At 39.1% G+C, this 16,189-nt stretch overlaps 1 protein-coding gene across 1 annotated transcript in view; it reads left to right on the top strand.

The window, feature by feature from the left end:
• The window catches only part of ZNRF2 (zinc and ring finger 2), a 51,834-nt gene that overhangs the window by 22,938 nt on the left and 12,707 nt on the right, over positions 1 to 16,189 (top strand). The window contains 1 exon segment of the mRNA XM_066320553.1: positions 7,968 to 8,063. Coding sequence (XP_066176650.1) covers positions 7,968 to 8,063 — 96 coding nt within the window.

Genomic DNA, 16,189 nt, shown 5'->3' with positions numbered 1-16,189 from the left:
GAGAAGAAAAGTGTCTTTCTTTTCTTGTCCTTGAGTCAGATTTTGGAAGGGAGTCATCACACCTACATGGAAAAGAGAACTATGTTTCCTTGGGTTCTCTCCCCTGTCCCCCTCCCTTGGGGAAATGCAATGGAAGTGAAAGATACTCTTCTGGGCAAAGTCTCACTGTTAAGTGGAGTTTTTGGTTGCTAGTTGAAAATGTGTTTCTAGAGCATTGTAAACCAAAAGCTAAAATCTTATGGGTTTAGGGTGTGGGTGGAGCCTTTTTTATAAAAACTGTGGCTTGCTCCCAACCAACGTTTATATTCACATTTGTCAGTGTTCAGCTACTTCAGATCCATTGAGAAACTTGTGGTATAGGTCCGGGATGGGAAGGGTGTGATGTGTCTGATACGCAGGTAATGAAGTAGTAAGTTAAAGAGTGCATTAATGGCTTACAGGTCACTTGAAAAGCTGTTCTTGTTTATATGCTTGTCTATTTGAAAGTGCAGCTACTCCAGGACTTTGGGTGATGGAGACTCGAGCAATCTCTCATTTGGCTTAACTACAGATCCCTGTGGATGATGGGACGGTAACACTGACCTGCAGAACAGGTGGAGCTAAAAAGGTCTTCTCCCTTTGTTGGGTGCTTGCATCGATCTGAAATGTCAATCTTAAAAGGCCGTTCCTCTAATAACAGCTGTTCTTATTTTTCAATTTGAAGTTAATTTCAGTCTTTCCATAGGTCTATCCTTTCTGTAATTTCATCTTCTAGTTTGCAAGATATGTTAAAATTGAACTTCTTTTCTCTCTTAATGGTTGTGTTCCTTCAGTTTCTAAAAGTGTGAAGCTGTCAATTATAATCAACATCACGTGATACTTTTACGTTGATATTAGACATCTGAAGTTGTGTAGTTGATAAAGGCTTTGTTTATGAGTCAGAAAATGTCTTGTTCAATTTCTCCTCTTCATTCTGTACTGCATTATTTTTCAGCGATTGCTACTGAAGATCTAACTTTCCCACTTACGAAGATGAAGGGACCTGAAGAAGTTATGTAATAAGATCCTGCCTTTCATAACTTTTTGCTTAGGAGATAAAGTATTATCCAAACATGTATTTTCTAATTATTCTGTGGACTCTTAACTAAAATAGTCCAGGTTTGTTTTTATCCTCCGCTTTATATATCCCTCTTTCCCACTGAGTTCTGTGGGACATTTAAATCAGAAAATACAAGAGAAAATCCCTCATTTCCCTCAAGAAATTCATGCGTTTGTTTATTTTTAACAAAAAGTGTTATGGCACAAAAATGGAGAAGAAAAGCCCACTAGATTATAAACCTGAAATCAATAAGTGCTTTTTTGTTCTTACTGTGACTCAGTTTTCTAAAAAAGACAGAGTTTAGAATGTTTGTATTGTGTGCCTTATTTCTGTTCGGTTCCATATTCTCCCAAAGTGAGGGGAGTATTTCATCTCCAGAAGTCTTTCCAGGTGATGCTGCGTTCTCCTGGCTTAGACAATTGTCAGCATAAGGAAGGATGAAAGGTACAGAACTAGATGTGATTTTTCACTGAGACATTTTCTTCATTAACAAAAAACTTATGTCCATAAAATGGCAAACTTTCTCTGAGTAGCCATTTGTATTGTCTGCTACACCACCTAGAAATTTTCCTGTAGAAGGTTCCCTGAGAATTGGTAATGCTCTTTTTTACTTTTGCTTTCTAACTTAGACTTTTTAAAATGTCAGTTCTTTGTTCTTGAATTTAGTGTGAAATAATTTTCATATTCTCTTTGATGGTTAGGGTAAACTTGCCAGGCAAGATGTTAGCTGTGTTAAAGCAATATGCTTTCATGTACAAAGCTTCGTGGTTTTGAGCTTATAGAATTACTCATTCTGTTTTTCCATTTCAGCTGTCTGAGGAGAAGAGAGAATTCTGTGACCATATAACTGTGATAGACCATGTGGTCTTTACTGGACAGCTTATTTTTTCTTTTTTAAACTTCTTCAAATTTTACAAATTAGTTTTAGAGGAAGGGAGTAATAGAATTTTATCTTCATCAGAAATGTTACTTCACCGAGAAGCTGAATTATTTCCATTTATTTTTCTGCTGTTCTTAAAATTTCACTTCATAGTCTTCTACACAGTTAAACAGAAAAGGAAGAAGTGGAAGAAAAAGAGGCATTATGCTTTGACTTTAAAATATTTATGCTATTTTGATGTATATTCTTATAAGCCAACTTAGAGAATTTGGTCTAGGTGAAAAAGTAGTTGGGGAAAAAATCCTACAGCTGCTTTAGGAAAGCAATTCAAATCAAATATCACAGTGGTCTGCTTTGGGTCTCTTTTCAGTCAACTTCTTTTTTGGAGGCTGGGCACTTGAAGAAACTAAATAAAATGCTAAACTTATTAGCACTATAGAGAGTAAAATTTACGTTCATAATTTTTTTAACAAGTTAAAAGAGTGCTAATAATGGATTAAAAAAAGACAGATAAGAGTTAATAAATGGGAGCAGAAATACAACACTAAAAATAGGCTTGGGTGGCAGCAGTTCTGCTGAAGATATAGGGGTTGTTGTGAGACATGAGAGGAATGAGCCCATCACCTGTTGGTTTGTTTAAAATGTACTTACCTATATATACACCCATCAAAGACATATCGCTGTGTATAGATAGGTCTATATATACTAACACCTAGTGTGATGGAGCAATGTCATAGGTAAGTATTAATTTCTGCTTAGGACTTGTGAAGTCTTAGCCTGAAAGCTGTGCCCAGTTCTTGGCAGTGTACTATGGTAAGATTGGAGAGAGGCCAGAGGACAACAAGAGCAATGAAAGGTTTACGTACTAGGGCTTGTGAGGAAAGATTAGAGTATCCTAGGTTTTTTTAGACTGGGAAAAAAATAAAGGACTCACACTTCCCAGTGTCTGCTTCTGTTTTATACTGAGTGGAGTTACTATTTTCCATGTCTACTGAACATGTAAGAAGTAACCAACTCTTTTTTTTTTGTGTTGTGTTGTTTCCTTTTGAGCATCATTATGCAGACTTCCTTTGTGTGATAGTAATTTTGCACACCACCCTGATACCATCAGATTTACTGGATGCTGTGTTTCCAGATTGTCTGTATTTCTTTTTCTAAGTACCACAGAACATGTGTGAATATGTAAGTAACATTTGTCAGGCATCTTATTCTGAAATTCACCTGAAAAAAAAGTCAGTGGATGCAAGGGTTTGTCTTATGACTTCTTTAAATGCAAAACAAGGTGCATTATCCATCTTATTTGAAAACATGAAGATACAAAGATTTAGAACAGTAATTTGCTGCATACTTTAAAAGAGCAGCTGCTCCCATTCTACTTTTAGTTTAGCTTTGGCAGTGTTCCAGTTGATGTTTTCTGCTGAAAAGTTACTCTGATCAGGCTGCTTCAATCTTTTGTATTGGTGCAGGTTTTATTTGTGCTTATTTCTTGCTACAACTGTTTAATATTGACTGGAAGGATCATCTACCCTTCTGTGCGAGTCTAACGTGTTTCTTTATGTGCAATTCTGTGACACTCTGCTGTGTTGTCTGGAAGCTCTTAGCAGTTCTTTTTTTTTTTTTTTTTTTTTTTTTTTTTTTTTCACCACAAAGTAGATATTCCAGAAAAAGGGCCGGCATGATTTTGTAAAAATCAATCTGGGAATTTGTTTTTCATTGGGTGTTTGATGTTTGCTCTGTTGTGCACTGAAGTGCAAGTTAAGCAGTCTGATGTTTGCAAAACAAGGCAAACACAGTAAGGTATCCCTAAAAGGTTGAAATTGGTGCCCATAGAGTGAGTGGCCACCAATCAACCTGTCCCTGTGGGTAGTTCCCAAGTCTGCGAGAGATGAAAAATGTGAGTTTGGTAGATGGATGTGAGAGAAGATGGGATTTCTTAGCTAACTGGAGGTTCATTTGCAAAAGGTAGCAGAGCTTGAAGAAAGCAATACACATTAAAGAGAGAATGAGAGACAGAATTCACCTCTGATGTAAGTCCTGATACTTAAGCAGGTTTAGTTATTTCAGATTTTCTGTGTCACCTTGGGATTTTCTAGTAGCTGTACTGCAACTTTCTGTTCTGTTTCCATTTCTTGTAATTGTAATTTTTTTTTGTTGTGTTTTAAGTCATGTGTTACTTTCACTATTGTAGTCAGGGTTGTGAAACTAGATGGTGGGAGCCTGTAAGAATTTGGCTCCCTGCCCTCCTAAGGATGCAGTTGTAGAAGTCAGCTAGAGGTGTGTGTTTGCTCAGTCTTGGTGCTCACTCAGAAGTGCTGTACTTCTGTACACAGGTAATGAGGTGAGAGGAGGTTCTTTAGCTGATTTAGGATGTGTCACAAGGCTGAGTTCTCTACTATGGGAGTAGGAAGGACAACTTTGCAGTGATGTACTGACAGTCTAATACAGAGGTGATAGTTGTCATCTGGGACAAAATAAGGGATGCTGTGAAATCATCACCTTCCTAAGAGCTGGATTTTTACCTAGAACTGTATATTATCTCTGTGTTGTGCTCTCCTTGTAAAGAGAGTGAGAAAGCAGTTGATTGAGTTTCATAGGTTTTTGGAAGACACTTCATGTGATGCTACCTCATCTGATAACTGCTTCTGCTTTTTTGTCCAAATGTCTATGAATTATCTACAAAACTTAGTAGAACAAGTCATGTAGAGAGCAAGTTATTTCTGACCCACTGCTGATTGTTAAAGTCATGTGAGACTTTCTTTAAGTAATTGGAATTGTTCTTTGAGAAAATGGCAAAAACAAACATAGGCTATAAAATGTTGTTAGCCTGCTGGGCAGGGGTACAGTGGAGTCTTTGTTCTTACCCAGTACTTAATTGCAAACTGGGTCATGAAACTATTGCCTTCTGATTTGAGGAAAGGTAGGAAAAGATGAGCTTTTTTAAGGACCTTCAATTGGCTTGTGGACATTGTAGATGGTTCGCTTATTTACATTTTTCAAATACATTTAGACTAAAGTAAATATTTAGTCTATACTCAAAATAATTGTTCTTTGGGATTTCTGAAAGGAGTTGGAAATGGTAATTTCCTTTACACAAAACTTAGACTGTGCATCTGCTGGGGAAGATGGCTAAATCCAGGACATTGTGAAGGAATGAGAAATCGGATTTCACTTGTGTTTGAGGAATGTTTCAGCAAGTGTTGTGAGCCCAAGGCTCTTTTTCTCCTATTATGCTAGTCTCTGGCATACAGCTGATTGTGGTTATTGGAAAAACATATTTTCCACAAATACACGTTTTACTTCTCTCAGCTAAGTTGTTCCTTAAAGCTTTGTTAAGCGCGATGGCCTCTGTTCTTTGGGTTCTTCAGTTCTGCACACTGAGTAGAGCTACAGCCGGCAGGGATCCCAGACTTGCTGTGTCAGGAGGATGTTTGTAGTCCTTTAACCATTACCTTCACATCCCCCCTGACACAAGACAAGCCACAACAAAATGTAATGTTAAAATACTTAGTATATTGCTAGAACATGGATTATTTACTAGGTTGAAGGGCAGGTGCATAGTAGTAAAAGCATATTCATCTGAATACTCTAGGTGGATAACTTGAAAGATTTTTCACAGCTGTCTATCTTCAACCATGGTTTTAAGTAAAAGCAGTATTATTATTATTAAATTATCATTATTATTCAATCAAGCTCTCCTCTTTTTTTGGATTTTGGGGGTTTTTTGTTTTTGTTTTTTTTTTTTTTTTTTGGTGGGGTTTTTTGTTTTGTTTTGGAGTTTGTGGGGGTTTTTCGTTTGTTTTGGTTTTTTTGCGGGGTTTTTGTTTTTGTTTTGTTTTGTGGGTTGGTTGGTTGATTGATTTTTTGTTTAAAATATTTCCTCCAGAATTGCTAGGATAGTACCTTCTTAACACTGTTACCTTAAACAATGGTTCTAAGGACCTGTTGATTGTTGTCCATGTCCCCTGTCACTCCCAATCACATGTGCTCATGACTCTTGGGAGTAAGCTAGAAGAGTTCTGTCCAGAAAGTCGAGGGAACTTGTTAATGACTGTCTCAGTGCTTAACTAGCCATGAACATAAAAGTTAACTTGCTGTAATACAAACACTCCTTTCTGTCACAGCAGGAAGCATATAAGCAAGTTAGAGGCTTTCTCACGTCAAACTGTGTTGTCAAGTGTGCCTTACAGAAGCATATAAATGAGAATAATGTATGGGTCTTAAGTCTAGTCAAAACCTAGTAATCAGCAGCAAAAGGGTGATAAAGATGGAAAGAAAATTTACCCTGGGTCAGTTTTTGAAGAAACCGTAACAGAACAGTAATGGCTGGGTGGATGTTTGTAGGACAGACTAATTCTGATTTTTAGTCATGTTGAGGTCTAGCCTGAGTGAAGGAGGCTACATGGTGGCTGAAAGGTCACTGATAAAGCTTTCAACAAGTAAATTAATGCTTTCAAGTATTAAGACATGTTTGGCTGTGCTATGCTTATTGATCTGTTGTTTGTAAAAATGTGGGTTGGGGGAGGAGGAATAAAATTAGGGAGAGAAGAGCAATATTTAAACTGAAGTGTAAGATTGACACAAAGAAGAAATAGATATGACTAATACTGGAGGAAGCAGAACTGTACTTCATCTCAGGAAGTGGTTTCTAGCACATGTTCAGCTGCTGCCCTGAGTTCCTTATGGTTGTTACTAGCTGTCCTCTTTGACTTGCTTCCTATGAGCTGCCAGTAAGAAATAAATCATTTTCTTGATAAAGGAAGTGCAGTACTTGTATCAAGTGCTAATGCTTCAGGTTAGTTGCTTGATCTACATCTGGGTAATAATTAACAGTAAAGGTGGAAATTCTCAGGCATCAGTTATTTGAAAGCGCAGCATCAAGTTGCTTGTCATCCTTGACTGACTCAGTTTATTGTGGGCTCCCAAGGTTAGAAGTAAAAAGCAAGAGGCAACAAACTAAAACATGTGGGAGCGGGCCCACATGGGCATGCTGGTGGAAGGTACAGTGACCTTTTTTACAGGCCTGCATCATTACTCTTCACAGCATCAGAGAAAAAGTTGTGTCTTTGTGCTGAGATGGATGTAGATTAGATATTTTTGCCAAATGTTGTCCTATTGGACAATTTACCTGTAGGTGTACTCCTTAACAATTATTACGCATCGAGATCCCTGTTGGTGGTTTTTTTGTCTCTCACTTGTGTGTTAATTATTCAGCAGATCAAAATCAATCAGGCTCTTCTGTGAACTGTAAAAGTTGTCCAGCTGATCTTGTCCTTTAACTGGAAGACTGCTGTCTTTGGCAATGACAGAAATTAAGGTATTAAGCACTTTTGTCATAGACTGTTATGCAGTTGCATCACAATCCAGACTGCCTTAATTATTCTTTACCCCATGTTGCCTGAGGCAGTGACCTCAAAAGCTAAACAAGGTCGTGCTTGGCTAGGATGAGAGCAGTCAGACAAATTCAGAGCTACAGGAAGTATTAGTGATTCAGTAGGTGAGGCAACACCCCTGAGTTAATATTTTCCCAGTGTCCCAGACTGGTAAAAGATGCTGCAGCTTGTATGATGAGATGTAAAACCAAGATCCTTGGTTAAAGTTTCAGTGCAATTCCTGGTAACAATGAACATGGTAATTCAAGATTCCTGCCCAAGTTCAAATTTTAATGGCGATGTCCTCTACACATTTGTAATTTCTGTTTTAGTAGAGTCATATGATCCTCTTGCTCCTGCCCTAAACTGTTCGTAAGTTATTGAGAAAGTTTGTGTTCCAGAGGTGCTGACAAGGTTTGCAATTGTCAACAGAATGAGTTCCAGAAACAATGGTCTATTTTGAGATCTTTTGAAATCAAAGGAATCGTATTTATGTAAGAAATGTCAGGTCAAAACTGAAAAGCCTTCAGGATTTCTTTCTTCTTTATTTTTATGTGTGCAGAATAGCTTTTTGGCTTGAATATATATATGTGCTACATGGTTGAGTATGCTCACACTTACATATTTTTATTTTCCATAGGATTCAAGTGCCCTGTATGTTCAAAATTTGTATCTTCTGACGAAATGGATTTACATCTTGTGATGTGCTTGACAAAACCAAGGATAACCTACAATGGTAAGAAAGAAGTAAGCTGATAATTATTTATTCATTTTAAACATCGGTGTGATAATAATCCTTTACTTAATAAGATATTCTGGTAACTCTGGTAACTAGTTTGGTGGACTCAGAAATTATGTGGATTTTTTGCTTGTAGTTTATTTATTCAAATTAATTCCTAAGAATTTGATCTTTATGCACTGCATGCCAGTATAATTTGTCCTGTGTCCTGCAAATATAAGATTATTCTTATTTAAATATGTTTATTCCATTTTTTGACCACTGGTTAGTGTGTGTGTTTATTGTCCAGTTGAGATATGTGTAGTTTATACATCCTTTCATCTTATGACATCGAGTATGACATTGCTTATGACATTGAGATGGGATTGAGTCTCCTGGGGACTTTATTAAGGACTGTTACTTGACGTGCTGTGCATTTGCACATTATTCAAGAAAGTACACTTTCTGGAAGGAACTAAAAAAACTTCTCCTTCTTCAGTTGATTCCATATGTGATACTTCATAAAGATTGGTTATATGTTTTTGTTATTTTAATCAAACTGGCCAATATCAAATGAATCACCTGTAGTTTTACTGGGTTTTTTTCCCTACTGCTAAGCTCTCCTTCTAGGCATGCTTTAATGCAAGGCAAACAGGAATTTTGCCACTGGGGTCAAACCTTTCTATCACTGTGGCTTAGGCTGACAGTTCAATGGCAAGCACACAAAAAGGTTTGAGGAAACCAGGAATTAGAAAATCTTACTGAAATTTTAGTGCCTGCTTTGGCAGAAAATCTTCAATGAGATTATTGCCCACCAGTCATCAGATGTCAGAACAGAATGCAGTTAGAAAGGGATTGTAGAGAGGAGAGGGAGCTGGACATTTTTGTAGGTGAACAGCAAGAAGCTGAAAGTTGGTGCTCACAAGTTACAGCAGGGAAAAATCTGATTCAGTGTTAAGTAGAAATGTCACATAATGAGGGGGGTCAAGGCACTCAAAGAGGTTGTGCAACCTCCATCCTTGAGCAATTTAGTTTAACTTGGTCATGCTTTGAGTGAGGGGCTGGACCAGAAGATCACCAGAGGTCTCTTCCAACTCTGGTTATTTCCTACATAAATAACCTGCAGTGTCATGGGCTCTTTGACCCTCCAGGCACCTTGCTGTTAGGGTATCTCTGCGCTGGACCATTTTGTTGAAACAAGTCTTGAAGAATGGTTTGGCCCATCTTATTTTTTGGATAGCATAATGTTATCCAATACTACTAGTCCTTTATTGCAAAAATAATTTTAAAACATGTGCTTAGAGTTGTGACATCCATTTGAAAGCACAGTACTTAGAAAAGTAAATATTTCTTTTTTCTTCCTGGTGTTACCACACATATTGGAGAAGGTTGATTTCATCTAACAGAGAGGACTTTTTTTTCTCTCTACTTTTCCTTTTTAAATTCAGGTCTGAGCATTTTCCAAGATAAGTTGTGTACTGAGGGATGCTGGAGAGAAGAAAAACATGCTAGTCACCCCAGTGAAGGGCAGGAAAATGCACTTGGGATCAGTCAGGGTGGAGCAGGAGGAGTCAGACTGGTAGAGAACAAGCCCTGGCACTAATCCATCTGATGGGGTGTGCACAAATTTGACTGACTGAAATCCTTTTCCCCTGCTTCTCCCTACATCTATATATGAGTGCACTCAGCTGACTAACTTTTGTTCAAAGAGACAGCAATTACCTAATGTAAACTCTCAGTATCATTTATGATGTTTGTTTGAATCACAGTGGTGCCATATTCAGCCTCCTTTTTCCTTCATGCGTTGTCTCAGCTTATGCACTGCTGGTTGGAGCTCCTTTGGGCCATCTTGTTACCTTTGTACAGTTTTTTAAGTCAACAAACAAGCAGAAGTAAAATCTGTGAGTGGCACCTGAAGCCACTCTGGATAATATGCAGCATGACAAAAGTGGATGTGGGCACTGCAAAATAAGTTAACAGCAGGATTATCATCTTGCTTTAGGAGTGTGTCTTCTGTAAAGTGAGCCTCAGAAACTGAGTCTAGGAAATGGTTATGTAAATGTGAAATAAGGATATTATCAAATGAGGTAGGCTGGTTTGAGAGAGATACTTAGAAGTATGGTCTCATTTTCATAGACACTTCAGAGAAGTGTGCATTGCTCCTTGTGGCTCCAGTTGGTTAGCTCCTGGAGTCATGGACTAAATCTTAAATTGTGGCCTATAGCTGCCTGTTTAAATTACTGCAGCATGAAGAAATTGAGGATATGGCTTCAGAGTTGTGCAGTGCTCAGTTGTTACTTTGTGTTATAGTTGTGGTCCCTTTAATGAGGCTAATGAAAGAAAATTAACTAGCAGATTGGTAACTTAATGCTGCCCTGATTTCAGGCCCAGACCTGCATATGACTGTCTATATGCATGCATTTTTTTCCCTGTCTGTTCTGCTGTGTTTCATCATGAGATCAGTGATGAATCTGCTTTATTGCCATAGGCCAAGGGCATCTCAAGTTTTGTTTGAGAGAAGATGCTTCTGTCAACTTTTGATACCTGCTTCCAAAAGGAAAGACAGCTCTTTATGCTTTACTTTCTCATTGTTATCTTGGCCTCATGCCATATATACTAGAACAGAGCCAACCAGGCATCATTTGCTTGTGTTGGTCACTGATATTTCCCAGTCCTATTATCACTAGAAGGAAAAATAGCTTTTTTCTTCCTTTTTTTTTCTCATCACCTTTTGTCTCTGAGGTTTATCTTGCAAGTGGTTGAAGGGAGCCTTAGATTTTGCAGGTGCAGAAATATTTAGAGATTGAGCAGTTGAATGGGACTGTTCTTTTGTGTTTCCTGTTGTGGATGTGTTTCCTCACGGTACTGTAAATGTATTAGTTGTTCTAAGAAACACCAGGGAACAAATTGTGTATGTATTTTGTCATTCTGAGAAGACAAACCTTTCTTTTTAAATATGAGTCTGAGGCATACAGTCTCCTCAGAAAAATGTTACAAGACTGCTTAGCTGTGATTTGAAGTTTAAATAAATTAATGAGTCCTCCCAGCCAATCTCTAATTGCTTTCTGAGCTACCTTTGTGCATTGCTTTTGGCATTTGAAAGGGTCAGTGAACTGCAAACTCGGGCAGCTGTCTGATTTACATGTGTTTTCTGAAAGAGTGGTCACAAAGTTGTCTCAGTTCTATGCTGTAAGTTGTGCTGATTTTCATATAAATATATCAGTACATTTTATTAGCCTTATTCTTTCAAAATCATGTGACTTTCCTGCAACAGAGATCTCATTGCTGACTCAATTTAGCATTTAAAAAGAGCTCTTTCTGCTTTTTCTGTGAAACTTTGTTCCACATTTTTTTAAACTACTTGTGGTGTTCACACATGAACCAATATCTAGGCATTTTTCTACGAAGCTGGTTAAGTGAATGGTATTGTGCAAAGACCATCATGGTGTTTGGTGACGTGGTCTTTAAAAACCTTTCCTAGCAATTAGCAACTACTGTTACTTGCTGAGTTGCTGAGGAGTCAGACTAGGTCCCATGCACTGGTTAACCACAGGTTGCCAACAGCCAGTTTTTGAAGAAAGTGGGTTGCTTGCTAGTTGACAGGGTTGGTTTTTTTTAAAGACTGCTAAAATATTGTGTAACCATACGTATTCCTTTGAGCTTCTCCAGAGTGTTAAATGAGGCCCTTTGCACCATCTTGTTCAAATTTGTCGTGGTGACAAGCAGGGAGCCCACTTAGGGGCTGCTCTGTGAAGTGTTGCTTACACTGTAGCCCTGTGTTTTGATCAGGTACTGGCATTTATGTGAATTTCTTCAGTGCTTTGAAAGCAACTTACCTTAAACTCCTTGCTGATAATTACAGGTGCCTGGTGAAGTTTGGGGTTTGATTATAATTATTGCTTATTTTGTGTTGTTGCAATATTGATATAGCTCTTTTTCACTGGAAGATGTTTCACACAGGAGAGAATTGTGACTTTAGATGCTTTGCAACAAATGTACCCAATTCCTTCTGATGAAACCCTCCAGTTGGCTCTGAAATGATTCTGGTTTTCATTTTTAAATTCTTTTGTTTGCTTCTCAGCACACTATGTAAGACTCCATTATTTTTATTATTGTTAGAGGGCCCCTCAGAGGGCAGGGATAGCAGCCTGGCACCTGGCCAGATGGGGAAGCCAGTGACCCTGGAGAGCTGGGGACAGCCAGTCAGCTCACTAGACTGGTTGGCTGGCTTGGCGAGCCGGCCTGTCCTCTTTCTAAAGTTTTGACTGAATTAGCACATTCCTGTGGAATATTTTGGGTTTCATCAAGTCAGCACTTTCTGTTGGAATGGTGTTCTACTGGAAACTTTCTAAGCCGATCTCCTCAAAGTCGCTCGCTCAGGGGTGGTTCTGCTTTGACATCAGTGCTGCTCTCGCTCAGAGCGCTCTGCATTTAATTCACGTGTGCCAGTGGGTCCAGCTGTTGGCCAACGTATTTACGCAGGTTTGTTTTAAGGGGAAAAGCTTTGACTGGTGTAATTCAGAGAGAGGAAGAGTGTTGAGACATCCAGTGCGTGAACTGCTGAAGGTTTTTTTGCCTTGCTTGAAGTAAGGACTTCGTAATTTTTCTGTTTAAATTACAAATGAATTTTTTAGACTTACTATATTAAAACCAGCAGGAGATCTGACATCACAGATAGAAGGGATTACAGATACGATTTTATGAGTTTATCCAGTTTCTTTGAAAAGGAGAGTTACTATGGGGAAAACTGTTGTAGACAGAATATTAAAAATTAAGGTATGGGCACCAGAAGGGAAAACAGGAGTGGAACTCAATGTGCTCTTCCTGTCCAGCAACGTACTTTGTTTTCTGGGGTGTTTGGTCCATCACCAGGCACAAATACTGGAATGTTCCCATGCTTTCTAATCAAATTCACAGAATCATAGGATATTCTGAGTTGGAAGGGGCACACAAGGATCACTGAGTCCAGCTCCTAAGTGCATGAAGCACACGGGGATTGAACCCACAACCTTGGTGTTATTAGCACCATGCTCTGACCAACTGAGCCCGTCTCCAGTTGACTTGGGCCACAACAGTGCAATTGATTCAGAGGAGCAAGGATGCAAAGCAGGGGTTTGTCATGATTTAAACACACTGATTTTTTTTCTAAATCAGTTTGAGGTGTTGCATCAAGTCTTGTCCTGTGAGGAATGCATTTCTTGCTGGGACTGCCATATGCTGAGGCCGGCAGGTGAGCAAGTGTCAGAATTTTGAGCTGGAATCTGTGTAAGCAATGATCCTTCTAGAGGAGTTTTCAGCATTGAAATGATGACCATAAACATGCATTTTGATCAGGAGCAGAGATTTAAATACTGGCATGAATCACCTAAAGGACTAAATAAAAATGTTTTGGAAACATTCTTTTTGAATGGAGCTGACCTAATTTTTAATAACACAAGTTGCAACCTTTGTTGATTGCTGCCTGTTTCAGCGTCTTTGGGATGAGATACCTACACCAGAACTTGTTGAGTTCATATTGCTCAGTAGAAGAAAAGAAAAACTATGCACCTTAACCTAATATTTGAAGCACCAAAATGCATGTTCTGGTAGTCCTGCCCACTGCAATGACTTGACTTACTTGGTCACTTCTGTGCACCAAGGGAGTTATTTATTCAGCAGGGCTGATGCTTCAATCATTTTGACTGATGCACTCGAAACTTCAGGAATGAAAAGAATTATTAACTTAAAGGTAATTTCTCTGCCAGGGTTCCTGAGATCATACCCTGAAAGACCTTGCAAAAGGGCATCTTGCCAGTCTGCCTGGAAAAGCTTAAGCCTTCCTCCTTGTCATCATCCTTTAATAGGACTAGACTTTTAGCAGAGCAGTACAAAATAATGCTAAGGCAGATCAGTTATTTCATTTCACTTTATCCAAGGTGTAAAATTCTCCATAGGATTTCTTGATTCTATAATTTTAAAAGTTTAACAGGATTCTTGGCTAAAAGTTTCTAACTTCTTACTCTGCCCTAGATGGCTCTGTACTCTGTCCTCAGGGATGCTGGGGGGGGCAGAAGAGCATATTTTAAAAGATAGTTTAACAGAACATATAAAAAGACACTTATCCCCTTCCTGCAGTTAAAATAGTGGTATTTACTCTTTCTTTTGATCTTGTGTACTTGTGAACATCCTCCAGAGTATGTAGGAGGTTCATTCAGTTTCCCTAATGCTTTAAAACTGTTTTCTTTAGTAGTTCTTGAAAATATAAAGAATTGTTGAACTTTAAGGTTTTGTTTAATGTGGTGACAGTAGAGCATTATTATGGTAAATAAAATTTTCATCTCAGACATTTGCACAGATGTTCTTCTGTGAATTAATATAATATTGGCCCAGACTTTTCATAACTTGTCTTGCAAATCATTGTTAAATTTGAGGAGGGAATTGTCATTTTCAGAAGAGAAATTCTGTTTGAAGTAATGATTGATTAAAATACATTGACTGGTTTCTATTTTCTCCCTTTAAGAATTGTTGATAATGTTTGAACTAGAGCAAACTTTTACCTATGTTCACCAGTCTAGGCCAAAGACAGCAACTTGTCCAAACCAGACTGCCAAGAAGAACAATGGCAAACTTAATTTCTTCCTCCCTTTGTTCAGTAAAGCTGTATTTCCTTCCCGCCATCCCAAATCTCTCCTTCAGCAGTTTTGGGTACCTCACAGAAGAGCATCACTGTGAAAGCAGTCTGTTACATTTCAAGTTTGTTGGGAAGGGAGGTTGTTCATCTTCAAGAGTAACGCTGATAAATGTCACTAAATAAAACCACTCTAGTTCAACTTGTGCAGCCTGTGCCTGCCTCCTAAAGGAGGAGGAGGTAGGACCTGCTTCAGTGACCCCATTCCAGCCTCAGTCACCGGATGAACTGGGTCAGTCTCTTACAGTGTGGAGTTGCAGCACTTTAGAAGCTGCAGTCTCTTATCTTGCCTCCACACCCACAAACTGTCAACCCTTTGCTTTGGAGCCAATAAAGTAAGCTGTGTGTTTGTACTGGTACGGCTGTGAAGAAAGCTCGTCAAATGGGAACATGGGGTAACTGACAGGGAAGTACTTTGAATGTCTGGAGCAGCAATTCCCAGAACTGCAGACTGCCCCATTTATCTCTGCAAGATATACTTACTCATGGAGATGTAGTGGTGGTGGTTGAAGTATCAATATTGCTTACTATTTTACTTTTCATGCAAGGGAAAAGGTGGGGTATAGATTTGTAAGGAAGCAAGCTATGACAGCTCACTTTCATGGTTCAGGTTGGAAATGCTCAATAGATGATGCTGGATTTTCTTTCTACCGTAATGAAATAAAGTTGACATGCTGGATCCTGCTCAGAAGGGCACACTGCAGAGATCACACCCATTAATATCTTAAACTTTTTTTTCTGATTTGTTGTGCATGTGACTTTCTCTTTTAACAGACCTTTTGGAGAGAAGTATTTTCTGCACACTTTACCTTCAGCCAGGTCTAGATCTACTAGACCGAACTTCCTGTGACAAAGCCATGGCCAAATATGTCAGTGTCACCTCCTACTTAATTCAGTTCTCGAGAGCAGGACAACTTTTTTTTTTTTTTTTTCTTAGTAAAGTGGAATCGCCTTTATTTAAATCCATACCTGTGCCATGGGAAAATTTTATATGGAGCACTGGATAAATACAGTAAAGCTTTTGACAGCTATACCTTTTTTGCTTATAAGCTACTCCTTAACCTCAGCTACCACCGTTGTCTTGCTGTTGCACTGGCAGTGCCGCTGAAGCCAAATGACAATTGTTGTCCTAGAAAACGCCAGATACACCTGTGAACCAGTGCCGCAAGGAACGTGTGCAGGTGCCGGGAGGAGGGGACCGGCCCCGCTGGATCATGGCAGCGCGGCGGGGCCGGGGACAGCGCTGCCCGCCCGCCCTGCTGTGACTCGGCGGCATGTGACGCGGGCGGACAGCAGCCACCTTCCCTGCCTGGGCTTAATCGATCTGCAGCTCGGAGAGGTCATGCAGAGGATGGCATAAAGCTCGGCTGCAACTGCTGCAGTCTTGTGACTCCTGCCTCCGGGGGAAATAGTGCTCCTAGTTTTGCTGGTTGTGGATGGTAATTCTGCAGTCTTTAAAGCTGCTACCTCTAAAAAC

This window comes from Sylvia atricapilla, chromosome 1 (genome assembly GCF_009819655.1).
Source record: "Sylvia atricapilla isolate bSylAtr1 chromosome 1, bSylAtr1.pri, whole genome shotgun sequence".
Taxonomy (NCBI): Eukaryota; Metazoa; Chordata; class Aves; order Passeriformes; family Sylviidae; genus Sylvia; species Sylvia atricapilla.
Note: the sequence above shows the minus strand (reverse complement) of the source record. Positions and strands in the feature narration are given on the sequence as shown.